The sequence below is a fragment of the Temnothorax longispinosus genome, chromosome 10, assembly GCF_030848805.1.
Source record: "Temnothorax longispinosus isolate EJ_2023e chromosome 10, Tlon_JGU_v1, whole genome shotgun sequence".
In the NCBI taxonomy this organism is placed as follows: domain Eukaryota; kingdom Metazoa; phylum Arthropoda; class Insecta; order Hymenoptera; family Formicidae; genus Temnothorax; species Temnothorax longispinosus.
The window spans coordinates 18,907,799-18,929,764 of NC_092367.1; the positions used below are offsets into that span (position 1 = coordinate 18,907,799).

At 44.3% G+C, this 21,966-nt stretch overlaps 2 protein-coding genes across 4 annotated transcripts; one reads left to right on the forward strand and one right to left on the reverse strand.

Moving 5' to 3' along the window:
* Window positions 1-218: 218 nt before the first annotated feature.
* On the forward strand, window positions 219-17,367 carry Rno (uncharacterized). 3 transcript variants are annotated; one of them, XM_071792132.1, is made up of 10 exons: window positions 219-338; window positions 1,989-2,040; window positions 2,131-2,645; window positions 2,749-2,905; window positions 3,393-3,545; window positions 3,689-3,976; window positions 4,162-4,335; window positions 4,427-4,593; window positions 5,067-5,190; window positions 5,272-17,367. In XM_071792132.1, the coding sequence occupies exons 3-10, from the start codon at window positions 2,188-2,190 to the stop codon at window positions 12,523-12,525; spliced, it is 8,775 nt and encodes a 2,924-aa protein (XP_071648233.1). In that variant the 5' UTR covers window positions 219-338; window positions 1,989-2,040; window positions 2,131-2,187; the 3' UTR covers window positions 12,526-17,367. The 3 variants fall into 3 exon arrangements, with proteins under 3 accessions (XP_071648233.1, XP_071648234.1, XP_071648232.1); XM_071792133.1 differs by having other exon boundaries at window positions 248-326; XM_071792131.1 differs by having other exon boundaries at window positions 308-441.
* Window positions 17,368-17,765: 398 nt separating this feature from the next.
* Window positions 17,766-20,774, reverse strand: LOC139821230 (uncharacterized). Its single transcript, XM_071792160.1, has 3 exons — window positions 20,597-20,774; window positions 19,858-19,964; window positions 17,766-18,114 (listed from the first exon to the last, which is right to left on the reverse strand). Exons 1-3 carry the CDS (start codon window positions 20,633-20,635, stop codon window positions 17,946-17,948), a joined length of 315 nt encoding a protein of 104 aa, XP_071648261.1. The 5' UTR covers window positions 20,636-20,774; the 3' UTR covers window positions 17,766-17,945.
* Window positions 20,775-21,966: the final 1,192 nt, after the last annotated feature.

Consider the following 21,966-nt stretch of genomic DNA (forward strand, 5'->3'; position numbering starts at 1 on the left):
GGAGCGCGCACGGCGACCGCCGGCGGCCCCGCGGCCGGTTTTCACGCCCGCTCGCGATCACGTGCCGCCTCGCGCGCGGAAATATATCCGGCTAATAGATCAATAATAAGGTATTTAATGGTCTTCCCGAGTGTGTGTGTGTGTGCGCGCGCGGGGGAGACTTGTGGTGGAGTAGTGCGCGCGACCCTGCTGCCATCTGTATTGTCAATGTTGTCGGCCAGCAGCAGCAGCAGCAGCAGCAGCACCAGCAGCAGCAGCACCACCACCACCACCATCACCACCACCACCAGCAGGAGCACCAGCACCAGCAGCAACGTAATGGAGCCGTGAGCATTCTCGTAAGCCGTACGCAATTGCATCACCGTGCCGACCGTCATCTCCCCGTGTGTATACAATGAGATTTAACGCCGACCGCGGCCCGCTCGACCGTCGACACGTGCAGTGAGTGTGAATGTGTGGCCCCGTTAAAAACGCCGCCGAGAGCCGAGAGAAGCTACGCGAGAGCGCGATCGCGGAGAGCGCCCCGCGTTCTCTCTCTCTCTCTATCCTGCGCGTCCAATGTTTACATGATCGTGGTCCCGACGGGACGGCGGATCGCAGCGATCGCGCGGCGATGACCGTCGGCGCTTCCGCGCGCGCGGACCCCCAGCGGACCGTCACCCCGCGCTCGTCGCCGTTCGCGCCCCGCGTCGCGGTGCGCCACGCGAGAAAACCCCACGGGCCGTCGCGCCCCGCGGCCGCCGGGACCGCGGCGACACGCGCATCCAGTCGCGGTGCTGCGTTTTTTATAACCTCTTTTCCTGGCCCCCGCGCGTCGAGACGCGAGGATCCGTCACCGCGAGTCGTCGGTGGGTTCCCCCCCACTCCCCTCCTCTCGCTCGCGTGTTTACAGCCGACGGCGACGACGCGCCACGTTAGTGGTGTCGCGCGCATTGGAAAAATGCCGCTCCGCCGAGCGAGCTGTCGAGGATATGCCCGACCTGACGTTTGCCCCCCCGCGCTCCGGCTGGAGGGGCGATTCCAAATCCCTCCTCGCGCGACGCGCACCTCCGTCACCGTCGGGACTGTGTTCGTTCTCGTCCTTAACCCTTTACGTGTATCGCGCGAATCGTTGCTCTCTCTCTCTCTTTCTCTCTCGCCGCTCTCGCCGTCATGTTAGTCGCGCAGCGAACTGACAGCATCTAAACGTCAAGTTCGGTGCACGCGAGCGATTTGTATATTTATCTCTGGAGCCGAGACTCGTGAAACTGTACCTATTCTTTATTCCTTGCGGTAGATTATTCGTGTGCGTGAAGAGCACATTGATAACCCTTTCTCTTTTGATCCTCTTAGTGCTTTTCGTAAATGTGTCACATTTTTTGAATGTTTTCTTACTTTAACATTCTTGCACTTGGCCCCCTGTCTGTTTTTTTCTTTTTTATTTGAGATCTGAATCTTCTGTATATCACAAGGAACATACATATATATATATTATTCCTTGTATATTTTGGATATTTTCTTTTATCAGTCTCGCACTTGTCTCTCGTGCTTCGCGTTTGCTTCCTTCCATTTCAGAGATATAAATCTTCTATATGTCAAATATCTATGTCACAAAGCATATGTTTTCTTTCTTTCTAGTTAAAATATGTATACGAATTACTCTAGATGTAGAATATTTTACACAGAATATTAAGATTAAATAAGGAATAAGATTTCTAAGATATTGATCAAGAATTTAAATGACAACGTAAAACTCCAAACAAGGTTAATGACCAACAGATAAAATTGTGAATCGTTATGTCAAGTTTTAGATATTAATGGAACAAACCGGTTTGCGACCTAGTGTTATTTTTCTAAAATTACCTTTCAAACGTTTGTCTTCTACTAAACCACACATCTACTTGCGTCATATGTAACTTACTAGCAAAAATATCTGTCTATATTGTCACATAATTTTTACTAAGTTGTAAAATATTTTGAAATCAAGCGACACTGTTTTTATGTTTCAGTTCTGAAGATAATCTGCTTTCCAGATAATAAATATATATGGATAACTATGTAGTAAGTTTATTTTTACACAATATTTTTCGAAATATACATCAGAGAGAAAAGAGAAATGCTCAAAAAGTGTGTGCAATTGTTATATTTCAGGGTGTACACGGTTCACCTGCATGTGCCACGTATCACTAGCTTATTTGGCATAGTAGAATGGCACAACGAGGCAAGAGGCATAGAAACGACAATGATCTGGCGTCTTGTCCGGGCGCTGTTAAAAGGCGCAAATGTAGATTGGGCCCAGCTGCCACTGGTTCATCGGCACTGGCAGCGACCATGGGGCCCTCAGAAGAAGAGGAAACGATGGCGTCGTCGAGCCAAGGGGGGGCACCCTGGACCGCCCGATCTGTCAGTGATATCAAGATTCCCAGTATATACAATCGATCGTCCGCGGAAGCACCAGCGGAGTTATTTCGTAAAGACCTGATCAGCGCGATGAAATTGCCAGACAGTGAACCATTGAGTCCAAACGAGTATTGGGTTATAACTGATCAGTGGAAACAGGAGTGGGAAAGAGGTGTTCAAGTACCCGTTAATCCGGATTCTCTTCCCGAACCGACGGTCACTGTTACACAGGCGTCTCCTTTGAAGTTACAAGCTGAATTCAAATTGTGAGTGCATAATGTGTGTCGTTCTGTGTTATGTGAGATACTTTGGTTGTCAGAAATCACTAGAACTTGTGGTGTAATAACACAATCGTTCTGTGTTTTTCAGGCCTAAAAAGTTAGTAAGAATATCTCGTGATGATTATTTTAACTCGGAGGATCATCATTTAAGTACTACTCCAGCAAGAGCGGAGAAAGCCTGTGCTTACGACCTCGATGATACTGACATTGCCTGGTTGGAAGTATTCAATGGTGAACGAGCACAGGTACAACTAATTTATTTATGGCTATGATAAATCAAACGACATTTCTTTTAAATTAATCTTTTAGTTTTGTGTATAAAGAATCTGTGTAAAATATCTTAAAGAAAGTACATTTAAAAGATATATAAGGTATAAATGTTATATAAAATTATATTGTAAAAAATAAGACAAAGTAAGATATTTTAGTGCATCTTCTTTCTATTGAAAGGAAAATATTGAAATTTTAGATAATTCCTGATTCCTAAATGAAACAACACTGATATTTGTCGTAAAGGAGGGATTCAAAGCCAATCAAAATATTTAATATTTTTGAAATTGTTTCTAATGACATAATTTGAAAACATTTTTACGATTATTATTGGAAAATTAATGACAGATATTTATGCAACCGACAGAAGTTGTTCGACAATTTATGGTTCTTATTAGTTCTTTTTTTATATCTTGTATAGTATTCATGCATTAATTGACATTTTATGTTAAAATTATCCAGGCTGGACAACCACCGGTTACGGAATCGCAGTTGGAACGTGTCATAGAAGAATTGGAAGTGCGATGTTGGGAAAGGATTCAAACAATCGTGAAGAATGAGGAGGGGCTTGGGATTGAGTATGACGAAAATGTTATTTGTGATGTTTGCAGATCGGTGAGTGATTTATTTATTTTTATATATTCGGAATTTGGAATATATGTAAAATAATCTATTGTACGTTTCTCACACACGCGTACGATATACATTTTAATTTGTGTTGGATTTTTCATAATACATGTGAACAATTTTTATAATAGCCGGATTCCGAGGAGGGTAACGAGATGGTATTTTGTGATTGTTGCAACATATGTGTACATCAAGCTTGTTACGGCATTACTTCGATACCCGATGGTTCCTGGTTGTGTAGGACTTGTTCGTTAAGTCAAAGACCCGACTGTGTATTATGCCCTAATAAGGGAGGTGCAATGAAGTGCACACGGAGCGGTCAAAAATGGGCTCATGTCTCGTGTGCACTTTGGATTCCCGAAGTTAGCATTGGTTGTGTAGAGAGAATGGAACCAATTACAAAAATATCCAGTATTCCGGTAAATAACAATCTTATAATTATTGAGATCTAGCTATATTATTTTCATTATCATTCAAATTCAGATCAATTTTTGAAATATTGTATATTCTAATATTATATACAATTTAAATATTTTAAATTTACTTGAGATCTTTTTACCGTGATTTTGGATACAAATTGATTGAGTGTAATAACGAATTGCAGCAAAGTCGATGGGCCTTAATTTGCGTTTTATGCCGTGAACGTGTGGGTGCTTGCATCCAGTGCAGTATAAAGACGTGTAAGACAGCGTATCATGTCACATGTGCTTTTAAATATGGGTTAGAAATGAAGGCTATTATCGAGGACGAAATGGCAGATGACGGTGTGAAATTAAGGGTAAGCTATCATACGCGATCGAATTAATGCATTGAAATTCATTACTATTACGCGACTACAACAAATCAATCTGATAATTTCGTGTTTCTAGTCGTATTGTCAGAAGCATAGTAGAACAAATACAAAAGACAAAGTTGGCGTTGGCGGTAGCGTAGGAAGTGGTGGGAAGGGTGGGTCAGATTCTGAGGATGGTGAATCCAGACGACGAAAACGGAAAGACATGACTTCTGAAGAAAAAAATCAAGCACGCGCAGCAAAGTATGTGACATAATTTTTTAATATACTTCTTGAAATTATATTGAAACCTACAGACTTATAGATACATTAGCTAAATTTTATTAAATATTAAATTTTTAAAATTATTTTTAAAAATAATGCAATAATAAAATTTTATATAAACCATAAGAAAAGATACTTTTTTTAATAAATATCTATATATCTATGTATCTTAATATCTATATATATATATTAATGAACTATATATTAATACTTGTGTTTTATGTATTTTATAAAGAATTGAGGACCGTCTACAATAGCCGTAAGAGTATGCAGTAAGACGTAAGCAGTAAGCTACTGGTTAATGGGATTTTTACAATTCAAGAATAATTGACTGTGGTCAATAGTTTACTGCTTACGTTTTACTGCAGCCTCTTACGGCTATTGTAGACGGTCCTTTAATCTCTTCTAAAATTATATTATAGAAAGTAATATATGTGTTGTTTCCATATTAGGCTGCAAGAAATTGAAGCGGAATTTGATAAGCATGTTAGTATAAAGGATATTACTTCCCAACAATTGGATATAGATCCTGACAGCATCATATACATATATAACTATTGGAAATTAAAGAGACGAGTAAGTCGTCGATATAAATCCGTAGTTACAAGAGTATCATGTTGGATTTGGTTTGTAATTCGCGTGTATATTATTTTTTAGGCCGGTCATAATAAACCATTGTTAGCTCCTCGTTGTGGTGAACTGTCGAGCGCAGGAGCACGCGCTCAGGGTCAAGCGGCCGACGTAGAAAAAATGCGTACGTTTGTGCAACTGCGACAAGATCTGGAACGCGTACGAAATTTGTGCTACATGGTCGGTCGTCGCGAGAAACTCTGTCGTACTTTCCTGAGACTACGCGAACAAACCTTTCACAAGCAGGCAATGGTGATGGCCGGACCGCCACTATCTCCAACGACGGCTGCCGCTATTGTCGAGGCCAATCACGGGCCTTCGATATACGATCGTCTCTATTCCCATACCGATGCCGAGGATCACACACATGACTTCAACACAATACTCGCCCGGATCAAAGTCGAGTCGCCCACGCCAGCATCTAACGATGAGAAGAAAGTACAACCGGACTTCAACGGTGCGTCCAATAAGAAACCCTACTTCAATGGTTCGGTCAGAGGGAAGAGCTTGTACGGAAGTGATTTGTCGTCAATGAGTAGTAGTGAGACGGACGCGGTGAAGACGGAAAGAAAAACTACTGGCAAATGCACGAACAAGTCTAAGACTCTGAAAGTCGAGATCGAATCGACCTCAGAAGACGAAGGGAATACAATGTCAAAGAACAAAACTCCCGCCAGACGAAAAACAAAGAAGAATGCGCCGGACAGGCCACGAGCCTGCAAATTGCGCGATAGCAGTGAGAGTGATAAGTTAGACATGGTGAATAGGTCGCGTTCCTTGCAGCACATGGAACTTGGTAGTTCCGACAGCGAGAGCGACGAATTGAGCACCATTGAGTTGCCATTGAGCACCAACGCCGGCTCTCGTCTCGGTCCATCAGCAGCTTCTGCCATATATTCGGATACTGATTCGGATTCGCAGGAGCATCATTCCCACTCGGCCGTACTTATCACAAAAGCTGCGGTGAAAGAATTCTCAGCAGCGGATATATCAAAGAATTCGCAGAAGAACTTTACATGTAAGGATGCCACGAGATCAGACTATCAGGATGACTCCACGAAGAACAAGGAGAACGTGAAGAACTCCAAGAAGAAGGAATACATACCATCCGCTCTGATAGTTCCGCAGCGACAAGCGGCGAAGAAGGCATCGGAGATCATGCAGCGAACACAGGGTAAGAAAGAGAATACCGCGAGCGAGCCCGTAGAGTTCGTGAAGTCGCCCGGGGAGCCTTTGAAACCGACTAAGGAGAAGCCGTCTGGCAAGAAACAGCGTGACAACAAGGCGCCAAAGGACGCCAAGAACAATGACGTTTATGATTTCGACAAGGAGTTCGGTGACGGCACGGAGACCTTCGGTTACGTGCCGCAACGACAGGCTGCAAAGAAAGCCGCAGAGCACATCAAGAGCGGTATGGGCACGAAACCCGCTCCAGCGGATCTCGAAACCGCAGACGGGAAACCAAAGAAGGAATTGCCGGACGGCGGCAAGAGGAAAGAGATCAAAAAGGAGGAATCGCCCAAAAAGGAGGAGCTGCCGACGAGAAAGGAGGAGTCACTGTTGAAGGAGAGACGGGGAAAGAAACAGGTGCCTGAGAGCAGCAATAGCGAGAGCAGCAGCAGTGATAGCAGCAGCGGTAGCAGCTCTTCGGAGAGCAGTAGTGATTCCGATGTAGCTAAGAGTCCAATGCAAAAGATGTCGAGCACCGCTAAGGAGCCGGCTTCCTCTTCAACCACTACCAATACCACGTCCTCCGAAAGTGATAACGGTAATCACGTGAAGAACAAAACTGCGAATAAACGGCAGACGATGAATAAAGTCGCAGACGAAACGGTCGAGTCTGAGAAGAGAACTGTCGCGGGGCGGAAACTCAAGAAGCTGCCCGATAAGAAGCTTAAAACTTCCGACGGGCGGCATGGACCCGAGTTTCAGCCGCCGCTTACTGAGAGAGAAGAATCAGGTAGAACCGCAGTACCTAAGGAGCAGCAACAGGCTCAACAACAACAACAGCAGCAGCAGCACCAGCACCAGCAGTCCGGTAAGAAAGCTGATCAAAGAGACTCATCCAAAAGATCAGCATCCTTGCAATCACAACAGCCAGCTGACCAAAGTGTGCTCGGTGGCTCTCGAAATAATGATGGGCTACGAAGTGTTTCTGGGGTCAAGTCTACCAAAAAATCAAACCAGTCTATTAAACAGACACAACAGCAACAGTCTACTCTCAGAAGCAAAGAGGACAGCGGCGGAGCAACGTCCAGAGCGAAGTCGGAGGCGCGCAAACGAAAATCAAGTGAGATTACCGCAAAGGAGGACAAGGGTAACAAGGAAACGTCCCCGATCAAGAAAGTGGAAAAGAAATTAATGGAGAAGATAACCAAGGAAATCGAGAAAGATAACAAACATGATACTACTAGTATTAAACATGTCCCGGATCTCGTGGAACCTCCGAAAGCGACTGAGAATACTCCTAAAGTGGATGACAAGAAGATTAAGAAAACAAGTAATAAGAATGCAATCAATACGCTGGAGGAGGAGATGAAACAGCGACGGGCGGAACGAGACAGTCCAAAGAAGTCATCGAGGGGACTGGACAAGCTTCTTGAAAAACGCGAGCACCTTGACAAACTGTCGAGGAGCAGGATTGCCATTCAGCAGGAGAGATGTAATGAGGAGAATAAAGACGCGAAAATTGTGGCATCCGTCGCAAAGGAGACTGTCAAGAGCGAGGACATTAAGAACCACATGAGCGAGGAAGTCGCGGTGCTAGATATCATGAAATTGGAAAAAGAAGACGTAAAGAAGAATGTCGAGAATACATTGGAGAAACCTACGGACAGAAAGAAGAAGGCAGACCGGAAACTCGAGAGCGAGACGCAGGCTGCTGTCGAGATGATCACGGTCGAGGACAGCGTCGCTAAAGAGTCAAACGATAATATTTGTTTGAGGTCGATGCCCGATAAAGTCTCTACCGCTTTAATAGAAAACGTGACAGCCGAGAAAGAGTGTCAGCAGAAGAGAAGAAAGTCTGTAAATCGTTCTATCTTCTCGCCACAACACGGCAGCAAGGATCCCAGCGTGTCGGAGCTGTTCGACTTCGATCTGACCGACGATATGGTGAACGATGACGGCTTCAACTTACCGCGCGACGAAGAGCGAGGAGCGGCGCCGCTTTCGTTCTCTTTCAACAACGATCTTTGGTTCAAGGAGGACTCGAAGGAGGACAGTGCGCGAGAGACGCTACATCTGGTAGAGAAGCTGCGTATGGAATTATCGAAGAAGTCGAATTCTAGTCAGTTCGAGTTAGAATCTACTCCGGCGGAAGAGGAGCTTCCGAAAAAAGAGGAGCCGTCTCTTCATCCAGTTGAGAAACCAACGGAAGAGCAGCCACTGCTTCAGGAGAAGGTCGACATGCAGGAACAGCAACCAGTGGGACATCAGCAGCAATCAGTCGTGCAATCGGTCGAGATTAAGATCAACAGCGGTTCGGAACCCCCACAGATGTCCGAGGATCTCACATGCAAAAATCATAGCATGGAGGACAAGAGGAAGCCTTGTTACTCGAGCAATAGCAACAACGAGCATTACATGTACGGAAACGAAGAGCGCGAGACGGCGAAAGTGACGGTGGTGGAGCGCGCGAAGCTCGATAGAGCCGAGGCGGACGAGAGATGGGTACCGCCGAGCATGGACAATTTCAATCCGAGCGACGTGCAACATCTGAACACGCTGATCGACAACCAGAACCACCGTTACGTCGCCGCGGCCGCCGCTCATCAATTCTCGAATGATATCGGCGCCGTGATTCCAGATCCTACGGCGAATCCAGACGCAGCTCTAGTCGCGCACCTCCAGCTCAACATGCAGGACCAGTATCTGCAGCTGCAACAGACGCATCCGATGGAGCGGGTGCAGCAGCATCTCGAGGCGCAGCACGCCGTGGCACAGGAGCAGTCGCGTGTGCAGTCACTCGCGATGATGGATCAGCAGATGGCAGCGGCCGGTACGGGAATACCGGCACAGATTGTCGACGAGATCACGCCTATGGAGATGGTAAATCGTCATCTAATCAGCCTGCCCAACTCGGAGGACGATCAGGGCAGCGAGATGGACCGCGTGCTGGACAAGGAGGATGTTTCGTCGGATATCAGACAGGACTACACGCAGAGCGGCTCGCCTTACAACGAGCTCAACGGTCGACCGGACACGCGGTGGGCCGAGAGTCAGGTTTTACCCTCGCGCCGGTCCACGTCGTCGTCCATCACATCCGCGTCTTCCGCGGAGGAGCACGCGGCTATTCCCCCTTACAAGAACGTACCTCCGATATCCTATCCGCCGATGGACGTGGCGCCTTACCATTCATACTCGGAGACGAGCTCTTACGGCGCCGGAGCTGTCTCGCTGTTTCCACCGCAATCCTGTGCTGCCCCGTTGCCCTATCCGTCACCGTTCCCGCCGCCCTTCGGCGCCCCTTTCCCGACGTCGCAGTCTATGCTGCCGCATGTACCGAAGCCGCTCGAGGAGTCGCTCAACATCGGGGCGTCGCCGTGCACCGCCGCGTTTACCTCATCGTCGCATAACATGGCTCTCACCGCGGCCATGGTATCGCCGACGAAGGTAACTACGCCGCCGCCTCCGGCGCCGCCACCACCATCGGTGTCGCAGCAGCAACAACCACCGCAGCAGCAACAGCAGCAGGTACCACCGACACAGCCATCTTCGGAAGCGCCGCCATCGTCAGGGCACCCGCCGTCTTTGCTGTCGCAACCGGTTAACTCGCCTGCTGTACCGGCATCTTTCCTCAATACTATCGCGGAGACGCAGGTCAACAACGAGGCTGTTGTGGAGAACATAGCGGAAGTACTTAGCGCAGACAACAAGATCGCGCCGTCCGGTAAGAAGTCGCCGTCGAAACCGACGAGAACGTCCGCCAGGGTGACGTCCTTGCAGGGTAAATCGCCCGGTAAATCGCCGCGCCAGGAAACCACGAAATCCGCGCCGAGCTCTCGCGGTCGCAGCAGGAGTTCCAAGGGATCTCAGCCGAGTTACCGGGGTCGCGGTCGCGGCCGGGGACGGGGACGCGGTAGAACCAACCAGAACCCGTCGATTACGATGGTGCCGATGTCAAACGCGCTGCACAACGACGACTCGATTCAGAACAAGCTTGTCGGCACCGTGTACGACTTCGACTCGGACGACGACTCGGCGAACGAGACTAACATCGCGGACCTGAGGACGATGCGCGAGCGCAAGAAGTCCACCGACGTGAACGAGAAGAATCGTGCGAGCGAGCCTCTCGGCGGCATGGCGAACGACGGTGGCATCCAGTCCCATCTGTCTAGTCCCACGCTGCACACCGTGAAGAAGTATGCCGACGATAAGAAGCTCGCGTCACCGGCGGCGCACCACGATCATCAGACCGCTATAGCGAAATCCGAGTCGAGCACCAGTCACCAGTTTGCCGACTGCATGCCGCTGTTACCAGGTCCGGTGGATATGCGTACGTACAATTCGACCGTGGACCAGGCGAGCTCGTTAGTCCACGGTCAGCCGTATGGCAATCATTTGTTAGGCAGCTTCGCCGCGAGCGTAGGTGCGGACTCGAACCTGCCGGAACTCGATGATTTGCTGCACGGGGACTGCTGCGTGTTGAAGAAGACCGCCGGTAAACAGCAACAGCTCGCGAGCAGCGGGTTCGAGGAGCCGTGCTCGAAACCAGGCTTCGGCGACCAGTCGACGATAGACCCGTCGTCCGCGTCTAGCTTCGACGCCAACAAGGTTTCCCTAACCGATTCGAGGAATCAACTGAAGGTAAAGATCAAAGGCCCATTTCTTGACGCGAACTATACGCCATCGGTACCACCGCTGGTTCAGCAAACGCCGGTGATAATCCCTCCGGCCGCGACCAGCGCGTCTGTTGCTTCAGGCACGTCGAATCTACGTCGCATGCGAAAGAAGGAGCTGTTGCGCCAATACTGCTCGCAGGACATGAACATGGATGATCCTGCGGGCGGTAGCGTTACCTCCGCGCCTATCATCATTCCACCCATCAATCCAAATCGTACGGTCATCACCATCCCTAAAGCCGTAGCTTCGATGACAAGTATACCAACTCGTGAAGACTACAAGGCGGTCGTTGATGCGAATATGGAGAAGAAACGGCGAAAGGAGCGAGGCGGCAGTGGCTTCCTCGACGTAGTAGCTGGCGAAGAGGAGAGCAGTTCCGATAGAAAACGCGGTCTTATGGTTGGTACGGTCAGTGATCGTAGAAGAGGCAGGCAAACCAGACCGACCGCCACCACGGTCGCGAACAGCGCCGGGCCACCGAAGCTGAAGATTAAGATCGGTAACAGTATAATTGGTGGACAAGAGATAGGTAACGCGCAGGACGATCGTAGCAGGATAAGGCCGCCGAAGAAGCGACTGAGCAGCATTCCGAGCACGCCGAGCATGGAGGAGCTCCGTCGCGAGAGCATGAAGTTCCGCAAGATGATCATGGCGGGCTTCGACAACGACGAGAAGACGAAGAACAAGCGCGACAAGAACGGCAAGCGGAAGAAGCGACAGTCCAGTAAGAAGGAGGCGCGGGTGCAGATCCTGGAGGGCGGCGCCGCGACGCCCAAGCTCATCATACGGCTGGGCAAACCGGCGGGCGCCAACTCCTCGGCGACCAACAACGACGCGGCGAGCAACGCGCCGGCCACCGGCGACGAGGACGACAATCAGCAGCAGGCGTCGTCGGACACCAAGGACAGCCGAGTGGGACCGCCGCCGCCCGAGCCCGTCAAGGAGGAGGCCGGGGTCTACTCGATGGAGGGCGGCGTCGACGAGAAGCAGCCGACCGACCCGAACACAGGCACCACCGCCCTCAGGAACATCCGTTCGGCGAAGGTGACGCCGATTCGATTAAAACTGACCCGCTGTCAGGAGGGCTACGAACTGAAGGATCCGGTGGTAGCGAGTAGGGCGAGTGTGGACGACGAAGGTGGTAGTGGTAGCAGTACTAGTGCGACGACGACGGTAACGTTGGTGAACTCGGCGGCGCCGTTGCCGATCGGCGGCGCCGAGCTGGAGAAGGCGACGACGGTGGCGGCGGAACGTTTGTCGGCCACCGACGTCGCCGTCCCCGTCGCCGGGACGAGAACCGAGCAAGAGGAGCAGCAATCGCCGTGCATGGAGAAGCAATCTTCCAAAGAGGATATTCCATTGCTGCCTCAGTCCGCGAATCACAACTCGCCGGGGTGTCCGCCCGCACCGCTCCCGCAAGGATGCCAAGTTAGGTGATAATTAATGATAATTGTATAATACGGTAATTGTAGTGATCCTTTCTTAGACGATTTTTCTGCGTGCGCGTGTGTGTTACGTACACGTGCCATCGGCATCGCACCACTTGCCGTGCCCGCGTCTACGTAAGATATATTCGCTGAATACACACAGAATACGTTTCGCATACACTCACGTACACGTACATAACAAAATAGAAGGTGTATATTGTTCATTACTGAGACAGAGACTCGGTAGAAACGTTGTAAGAGTGTAATATAAATTATTGATTATTGTAAATGATCTGAGGGTGAAGTGAAATTTCACAAAGTGCCCAAAATTTACTGCAAATACTAAAAGAACACGTGCATTTCGTCGGGTGTATCGACGGTCCACACTAAGGTGTCTCCCTCGTTGCGCGATCATTGTGTAACATCGTCTCTTTATCTGCAGACCTTTGCGCGCACCCACTTTTCCTTCATAACACGGATCGTTTGGCCAATCAATTTCAATTAGAACAATACGCAATGTAGTATAGTAACCGTGTGACATCGATCAATTGTTTCTTTCGTTTTTACGGGCATTACACACATCCACAAGTCCTCTTCTAAAGATCTTTCAAAGATTCACAGAATCTCTTGTAAAGAGATTCCGAGGAGAGAGTATGCTTGCCGATCAACCATAACTTGTCGCTGTCATTTCCATTAACTGCACAACTATCTAAATATTTATTACTTAAGCCTATAGAAACAGTCTGTAGAAACGGCCCAGGCTGAATTTCCTCCTTAATGTTTGTCGACGCGCTACGCTCAAAGATTTTTCTTACGCTCGTCGATGTGACCTCAAAGCAATATGATGATCAGGTGTGGACGTATGAATTGGTGCAACGTATTTAACGCACGAAGAACGAGAATGAAACTACTCATGTTCGAGCGCAACGATCGACACCTTAATGAGGTATCGCGGCAGCGACGTAAAATTACCTTGTACAAGAAGCATATTTCTCAAATCACCGCTTAGGTCGTGATTTTTAAATGATAGTTATAACGAATTTTAATAAACCACCACAATACTATATAGTATATAATATTTCGAGCGATATACGATCGATATCGACTATGATGTGGCAAGGAAAGCGTATACCAGCTGGACGTGAAGCATCAAATGAGAAAAGGGATACGCATCGTATTTTTTTTTATTTTCAGAACAAATCTTTTCATTATTATTATTTTTTTTTGACACACAGGCATATCCGTTTGTGCTTGAAAGAGAAAGAAGAAAAAGAGAAGAAAGGACGTGTTTTGACCGCGATTTGACAATTGAAACTTGCATGCACTTTCTTGCGTTCGACGATTAAACTCCGCAAGATAATGTTACGTATTTGCTCTCGTAAATCGCCCGTTTTTCTCTTTTATTTTCTTTCTTTCTTTTATTTTGTTTTCGCTTCACGCTGTGCAATCTGCACACACGATCGCAAAGTTAGACGCGAAATTTGAAGATATTTTTTTATTATATTTTTTTACACGTTATATATATTATATTATAAATACATATATATTATATATATTACGTATGCGCCTCTCGCGCGATTTGTTACATAGTTTTTTTATAGGATCCAACGCGTCATTATTAATCGTCACGATTACCTATTTTATCCCTTTTCACGTTGTAGCCCTGCTGCGTGTATTTATTTATGACGATCAATGTAAGACGCTAATTTATTCACTATGTATTTTCTTTCGAAAACTCCCCAAGAACGGTTTTTAGACGATTTTTCAGTTCTCTTTCTCTCTCTTTCTCTCATCTTCTCTCTCTCTCTCTCTCTCTCTCTCTCTCTTTCTGTTTTTCCTTTTCTTTCTGTCTCTCTCTTCCCTCTTTCTCTCCTTCTCTCTTTCTGTTTAGTATCATCCCAATTATTATTATATACCGCACGCTATTATTACTATTATTATGTATTTCTTCTCCTTTTTTGTATTAAGAAGTTTTAATCTCGCCACGTAGATAACAAGAGTTATGCGTATAAAATACTCATGGTTGATGAAGCGGCGTGCCATGTTTTGTAACGATATTAAAAAAAAAAAAAAGAAAGAAAAAGAATTGCGACCGAATTGCGGGTGTAAAAAGGGAAAGAGAAAAATTGTTTCCTTTCGGACATGCGTCACGTGCGTACATGATTCGACGAATCGCGTGAATCACACAAACATAAGTTAAAGATATTCCGTTAGATTTGTTTCGTACGAGGCCGAGGAACGACGCATCTTCGTCGTCGTCCATCATCATCATCATCATCGACTTCGCTCTTCGGGAAAGAAGATTCCTGCAAGGGTTGCCCGTGATTAATCCTTCGTTTTCTACTTGTCTACTGCATTTCAATACCAACAATATTAAATAGCTCTATTAATTCTAAAATACTGCGTTAAATTACAAATATATGTCTAAGCATGGAATATAAAATACATTTAAGGATAACAAATTTTTTTATAGGGCATGAAAAATTATCGTTTCTGTGCGCGTTGTATGAACACTTACGTCTTTCTTTTTTTTTTCTTTTGAAATAATTTATTACTCAACTGTAAAATCCGAAGAACTGCAGTAACATATCGAGTTACACTTTACAAAGATGCATCCTGAAGAAAAGAGTGTATACATGTAAAAGACATTGTGGAGAGAGATGTGTTTCTAAAAAAAAATCTAAAATCTTTTTTCAGACATCTTCAAGTCGCTCGTGTCTTTTTGTTATTGTATTTATTTATTTTTCTGTCGTGTCTTTTTGTTATCGTATCTCCAGGTACTGGTATGTAAAAGTATCGAGGAAAGGAATTGGAAATGATGAAGCAATTAAGGGCGTGTGACGTGACGAGGAAGATTGGCGACGACTGAAAGTCGATTGCGTGCAATCGGAGGGAGTGCGTTTGTAAAACGCGCAATAAGCGAAACTGAGATTGTTTACGTTTTTTTTTCAGTTCAGTTACGCGCGCCGATGGGAGATCTTTACCGATTGCTGATCCCTTGCTAAACGTGCAATTGTTACGACGTCCGTAGGAAGGTCCTTCGTCCCGGTCCCCGCACATTATCGATTGTGGAGTGAAGAAAATCGTGGAAAGCCGCGCGTATTAGGAAAGGCGGCGAATTTTTAACGATAACGAGGAAAATTCGTGTTTGAAGATGGGACAAAAGTGAGATAAAGACGTTGAGGTAAAAGAACTGACATGAGTGTGAAAAGCACGACGGAAGTACGGATAACGAAATTTCCAGGTGAGCTGAAAGTTTATCCTGTTTAGAGAACGGTTTTCCACTCGCTTTTCACTCCGCAATTGTATAACGCGACGCGCAGGTTAAGAAGAAATTGTACATACATACTCGTGTATCTCAGATAGGATACAGGAATCTGTAATTGGTATGAAGCTTATATAACGGCTGTGTTACCGTACGGATCTTATCTTCCAGATGGTTTTTAGTTGCTCTCTTTCTTGGATGCGAGCGTATTCAAAAAATAAAAAAAAATTAAAAAAAAATTAAAAAGATAAGTGCATGATCGCGCCGAAAGACTTTCGACACCTCTTCCAACAAAGATCGTTAATCATTTTTAAAAGGAAAAAATTCTAGCGCGGCTTATTATCGATCGACAACTTTTGGAGGTTGTTTGAAGATAAAATCGTAATAGATATAGCTGTACAGATAAAAAAGTACAGATAAAAAAAGGAAAACAGAAAAATTGACATCTCGGAGAAAGAATTCACTTCGCGAACGTCTCTCGGAATCTTCATCTCGATCGCCGGCAATTCTCTCGATCTCCTTCATTACGCACTCGAGGAAAGATCACGTGGATGTACTAAAAGAAAGTTAGTCGATTTTAACGAGCCGGCAAATCCTTGTAATCGAACGTTAAGAGTATCTTCCATGTACATTGCATATGCGAACGTTGGGCTAAAGGGTAAAAAATAGTCTTTTGCCGCGATCTTGCGATCCTATGAAAAAGGAAGAAGAGAGTGAGAAAGTGAGATAGAGAGAGAAAGAGAAAATGGGTGAGTAAGTTGCATACATGTGAGAGTGAAAGAGAAAGAGAGATAGAAAGAGAAAGGGAGAGAATGAGAGAGAGAGAGAGAGAGAGAGAGAGAGTTTGGCGATACCGTTTCGTCCCAATTCATTATTGTCATAACTCTTTATTTTCTTGTTATGCAGCGCAAAAAGAATCAAATCAAATGAAGTATTGTTTAACGCGTCGGCGATCTTTGCGCGCTCGCCGTCGCCTTGAAATTCTCATCGATCGCGGAAACGAATCCTTCTCTGCGGTTCCTCCGGCGCGTGTCGCGCACGATCATCGATCGACCGCGAATCATCGATCAACGAGCCGACACGCGCACCGAATCGGTTTAAATGTTTCGCGAGCGAGAGGATTTTTCCAGACATACCTTCATACCTTACATATATAACGCATTGTACATTTTTTCAGTGATAAGAGCAGAGTTTTAAGAGCCTATATTGTACAGAATTATAAAGAATAAAATATTTGGTTAATTTTTAATCGTTTCTTACATGCGTATATATATAATAAAATAATAATTACTCTAATAACAAATAACGATGAATTTAATATTATATATATATAAATACGAGTACATATATATATATATATAAATATATAAATATATAAATATGAACATATATATATATACAAAATATAAATATATATAGATAATTTTATTATATAATACAAATGAGTAATATGATATTTAGTTATTGTATATAGTGTAAGAAAGAGCTGATCTTGTAAGATACAGATAAGGTGTTTTAATGTGCACATAGTCGCGTCATTGTCAATAATCATATTATTACGATTAATAATAATTACAGTTTTTTACATCCCGCGTTTCCTTATTCGACCTACACCCACAAACCTGTTATTCTTACACCCACGTTAATAAATTAACTTATGCTGTCTTGTTATTATATACGTTAAATGGAAGAAAAATGGAAAGTTCTATTGCAAGTTCTTTCTAAAAAATGTTTGATGTTCTCTTTTGTGTCTGATAATCATCTTTTAGGTAAAATATGCTACATCCATCTTCAACAATTTTTTTTTAAAAGAAGCTTCTATTGCGATTTAATTCAATTAATTTAGTTAAGTAGTTTAATCTTCGCAAAGTGTAAAATCATGTCATATATTACGTATTAACGTCATTTCTTGGAACAGATTTTATTTACTTTACGTGCGAACATGATCAATAAGGATGATGGCAGGTAACAAAGCATTCTTCACGTTCCTTTCACACATTTTCTTTATTCTTGTACAATAGAGATTTCAATGAAAACTTACGAAGCTAATGAAGCTGTCCAACAGCTTCACGTATCTTAGAGAAAATTCATACGAAGAGCCAAAGGCTATACACATTGATAGCGATAAACATAAAGTATCACGCGGATGGAATACGGGGCTCACGTCAACCCCAATATCCGCCATAACCGCCAAATCCTCGTCCACCCCAGCCTCGGCCGCCCCAGCCACCGTATCCTCCGTATCCTCCCCCCCAACCTCTGCCGTATCCTCCTCCCCCCCAACCTCCGCCGTATCCTCCATATCCACCGTAGTATCTATATGGTCGTCCGTATCTGAAATTGTTCATGAATCGTTCGATTAAGCAGTTTGAACAACCGAAGAATTTGCTTGTTTATTTAAATGCAAACTAACGGTAATTTAAGACGTGACAGATTTTGTGAAATATTATATTATATATATAAAGCGTTCGAAAAATCGCCGTCTTTTTAATGACAGATGACTTGATAAATTTTAGAATCAATTTTTACTTAGTGATGATTTTTTGGAAAAAATATTGATTTAATATCGAATAAATCAGGATTTAATGCTGGAGATAAAAGATTGCCGATCAACTCTAGAAGAAACAAATTAGTCTTTTTATCTTAAGTAACCTTTCGTTCGTTATGAATTAGAAGCATTATATTCATTACTTATATATAGGCGAGAGAAAAGATTGAATAAAAGGTATCACTTGTGTGTGCTGCGCATAGGTACGATTAGTATCAAATTATAATTTATAATCGTGATTACACACGGCAAAATAGCAGCAAACATTCTGTTTGCCTAAATTCTGCTTCTCCTGCCTTTATTGTCATTAAATTATCATTTGAAGTACTGGGAACGTGAATCGAATGGAACATTAAAGATTTTACATATTCAAACAAATTGAAACTGAAACATGTGTGCACGCATTATGCACACATTTAATGTGTATAAAATTAAAGATATCTTTTCATTTTAAATTATCGATCATGTAAGATTTTTCAATGTCACGGTGGTTATTTAAAATATCGTAAAAATTAGATTTTTCATCACCTAAACAATTGTTTAAGTTTAATTCTATTTTGATGCGCGATATTTTAGAGAAGCCACTGTACACTTTTCTGTGACGGTAAATTTCGTGAACGTCACTTGCAAGAAATAGACGAGATATACATACGGTCCGCTTAATTATTGCAAATTGATCGTTGCGGTTCGCTTTAGCGTTAATTGCTCATCGAAATGCGTCATTTATGCACGCGACTAGTTAGAGTGTTCGTGCGACAGGATTACGTACGAACAACATGTGATTCATGCGCAGTTCAGGAGAGGGATGCGGTGAATACGAATGAAGAAATACTGCGCCACAAAAGCGCAATATTTTTTTCCAAATGTCTCCTGTTTACGCGACTGTCATCTTTACGAACGAGTCGTGAGCACCATAAACGAGCAAGACGCATACAAAGTGCGCGTGAAGTATGTATAATCGCGGTTGAGTAAGTCCCGATTACGATGGGATACGTGATCGCTGTTTGATGTTTGTCATTACAAGCAGTCCCAACGTGTCACGTCCGAACTCTAAATAATGAAGATATTGAAAGTACGGGAAGCTGATCGTCAAAAAATTACCGCGCAATTTCCGAACCTCGGAATTTTTCCACAGGACATGACTGTCTTTATCGCGTGACAGTTTAATTTCGCCTAATAATTTTAACAAAAAGTAGGTAATTATTCATCATGCGAATGTAAAATTAACAGTTTCGCGAGAAAGAGCTATTAGCTTTGTAGCGATTGGAATGAATGGCGGGGTATGTTAAGAAAATGGATTTATTTGTTTTTTTTTACTTCACTTTGCAATGGCACGCGACGAATTTTGATATTGGCATTTTGGGAGCATTCTGAAAAGTATTCGTGTCCAAAACGCCTAATTATATTCATTGCAATTTATTTTATAGGTCTAAATTGTCTAAGGATGATGAGCTTCACGGATTCACGCATTTCCTGCGGATAGATCGATGTCAATGGGATAGAAATTAAAATGATTCGTAATAACTCACCCCCAGTACGAGGCATCCGCTACTAGATCGTTCGCTTCTGGTTGTGGGTCGCCCTCATTCTGCACAGCGGCGGCGAACGCGAGGAACGCCGCGAGGAGGAAGAACACCTAGAATCAATTCGAGGCGATTCCTTTTATTATCGTCGCTTCTCTCGATCTGCGATTCGCGCGATTAAAACCGAATCTTTTTGACGCGATCTCGATCCGTTCCCGTATCCAATGCACTTGAAAAATCTTTGATCGATCGGGGATTCGTCGGTCGCTTCCGCTGGATGCGATTTGCAACAATAATCCATGACGATATAATATTCGAAATTTAACAGATAAAATATAAGAGCGTCTTTTTCCCAAAAAGATTTCTAATAGAATAACATAGCAACGATTTTTATTGATATATTTTGATGATGATCTGACGTTATTTAATTCAAGTTTTCTGTATATCACTTTTAAACTTATATTCGATTATTATCATATTTATAGCTCGATTTATAAATCCCGGTCTATACTTGATTGTCGAAGGTAGTTTGAGCAATTCCTGAAGCGACTGGCTTTTCGGGGGCGCGAATTACTCTAATTTAATTAATTAGACAAGTTAATCAGGCTCGCGATTGACGTTTTGTGTCGTCGAGGAACAGCGTACACACGCGACGTGGTAAGAAAAAAAACCAGAGGAAAGGAAAAGTCTTCGAGACGATATAGTGTCGACGTCGAAGATGAGAGGGATCCTACGGATCACTTACGAAATGCAATGGACGCAACATATCGGAGACTGATTCCATTTCGAGTGCAGCGGGCCTTTATATACGCGGTCGACCCGGCGTGTTTTCGTAGTACCCGGGATACGCACGCACCAACACGTGCACAGGCATCCGCGCGCCTGTCATCGGCTTATACCTGCGGTTTTCGCACACGCGCGAGCGAGTGAGCGAACGAGCGAGGAAGACACGCGATAACATGCTCCGAGAACGGGGAGTGTACCAGTTGCGACACAAAGAGCCGCAAATGGGAATGCCAATGTCGAGATTGCCGAGTGTTTTCGTGGGATACCGAGATTCCGCACGATGCTCGCGGAGAGGCGCCCCGAGGACGTGATCCTCGTAAAATCCGAGGCGAGCGTAATCCGAGACCTCGCGACTTTATCGCGCCGATAATATTCGCAGATATTCCCTTCGAGTCAACCTGTCTCGTTATGATTGATCTTAACATCTTCGTTTATCCCCAAAGTACCACTGTAGTGCAGGGAAGTTTCTTCATTTCGGAAAAAATAGAGAAGTAGAAGAGCCATCCATCTTCTACTTCACAAAAACAACTAAAAATGTTTACGAGGTGTCAAGTTTAGATTAATAGAGTTGTGTTAATTTCTTCTTAGCATAAAAAATGGAAATAAGATCCGTTTGGAGGTAGATATTAAATAAATTTACCTTCATTAAGAATATATCTTTCCGCATTGAGATGCACGAAAATGGCTGATATTTCTTTTGGTGACTTCGAACACGGCCGATACTTAATTATAATTAATTAATAGGATAACTCGTTCTTTCGTTGTCATCAGAAATAAATGCATTCCGGCAGTCACTAAAAGAGTCACTCTATTTTAATTATTGAAACTTGATTATTAAATTATTCGATTGGTTTCAGGAGTTTCGCAAGAATGCATATATTCGGACGGACACGCATATCTTACTTTCGGAAGATATTTTATTGGGACTTTTTGATTTCGCAATTAGACCACTCATAGTACAAACAAATAATTAATCATTCTTATCGAGAAAGACGAGCCATTCACATACATTTAGCATGCGTCTAATCGTGTATAATGATACTTCTCAGTATCTATCATTAGCAGAAAAAAAGTTCTGGGAAGGCGCGCTTTGGTCGCCGGACTAGGATTGTATTTTGCTGGGCCTTTTCGGAGAGTCATTTACGTTAGGGGGATGATAATGACCGACGACCTAAAGGTTATAATTCTTGGAATTCCATACACTGTTCTTATATACGCAAAAAATATCTGGGACCATTTAATTGTAGGTTGAATAGAAACGCTGAGTCGTTGAGTCGCGCGATTAAATCATCCTCATTATCGTTTAGCGACGTTAGATATTTATTTGAC

Excerpts from the sequence above, each read along its gene's own strand:
- Rno (XM_071792132.1), top strand. The coding sequence starts at position 2,188 with ATGGCACAACGAGGCAAGAGGCATAGAAACGACAATGATCTGGCGTCT. Across the intron at positions 3,546-3,688 it reads TTTGTGATGTTTGCAGATCG|CCGGATTCCGAGGAGGGTAA; the intron begins GTGAGTGATTTA and ends TTTTTATAATAG. Across the intron at positions 4,336-4,426 it reads ATGACGGTGTGAAATTAAGG|TCGTATTGTCAGAAGCATAG; the intron begins GTAAGCTATCAT and ends TCGTGTTTCTAG.
- LOC139821230 (XM_071792160.1), bottom strand. The coding sequence starts at position 20,635 with ATGGAATCAGTCTCCGATATGTTGCGTCCATTGCATTTC. Across the intron at positions 19,965-20,596 it reads TGTTGCGTCCATTGCATTTC|GTGTTCTTCCTCCTCGCGGC; the intron begins GTAAGTGATCCG and ends AATTGATTCTAG. Across the intron at positions 18,115-19,857 it reads GCGGATGCCTCGTACTGGGG|ATACGGACGACCATATAGAT; the intron begins GTGAGTTATTAC and ends GAACAATTTCAG.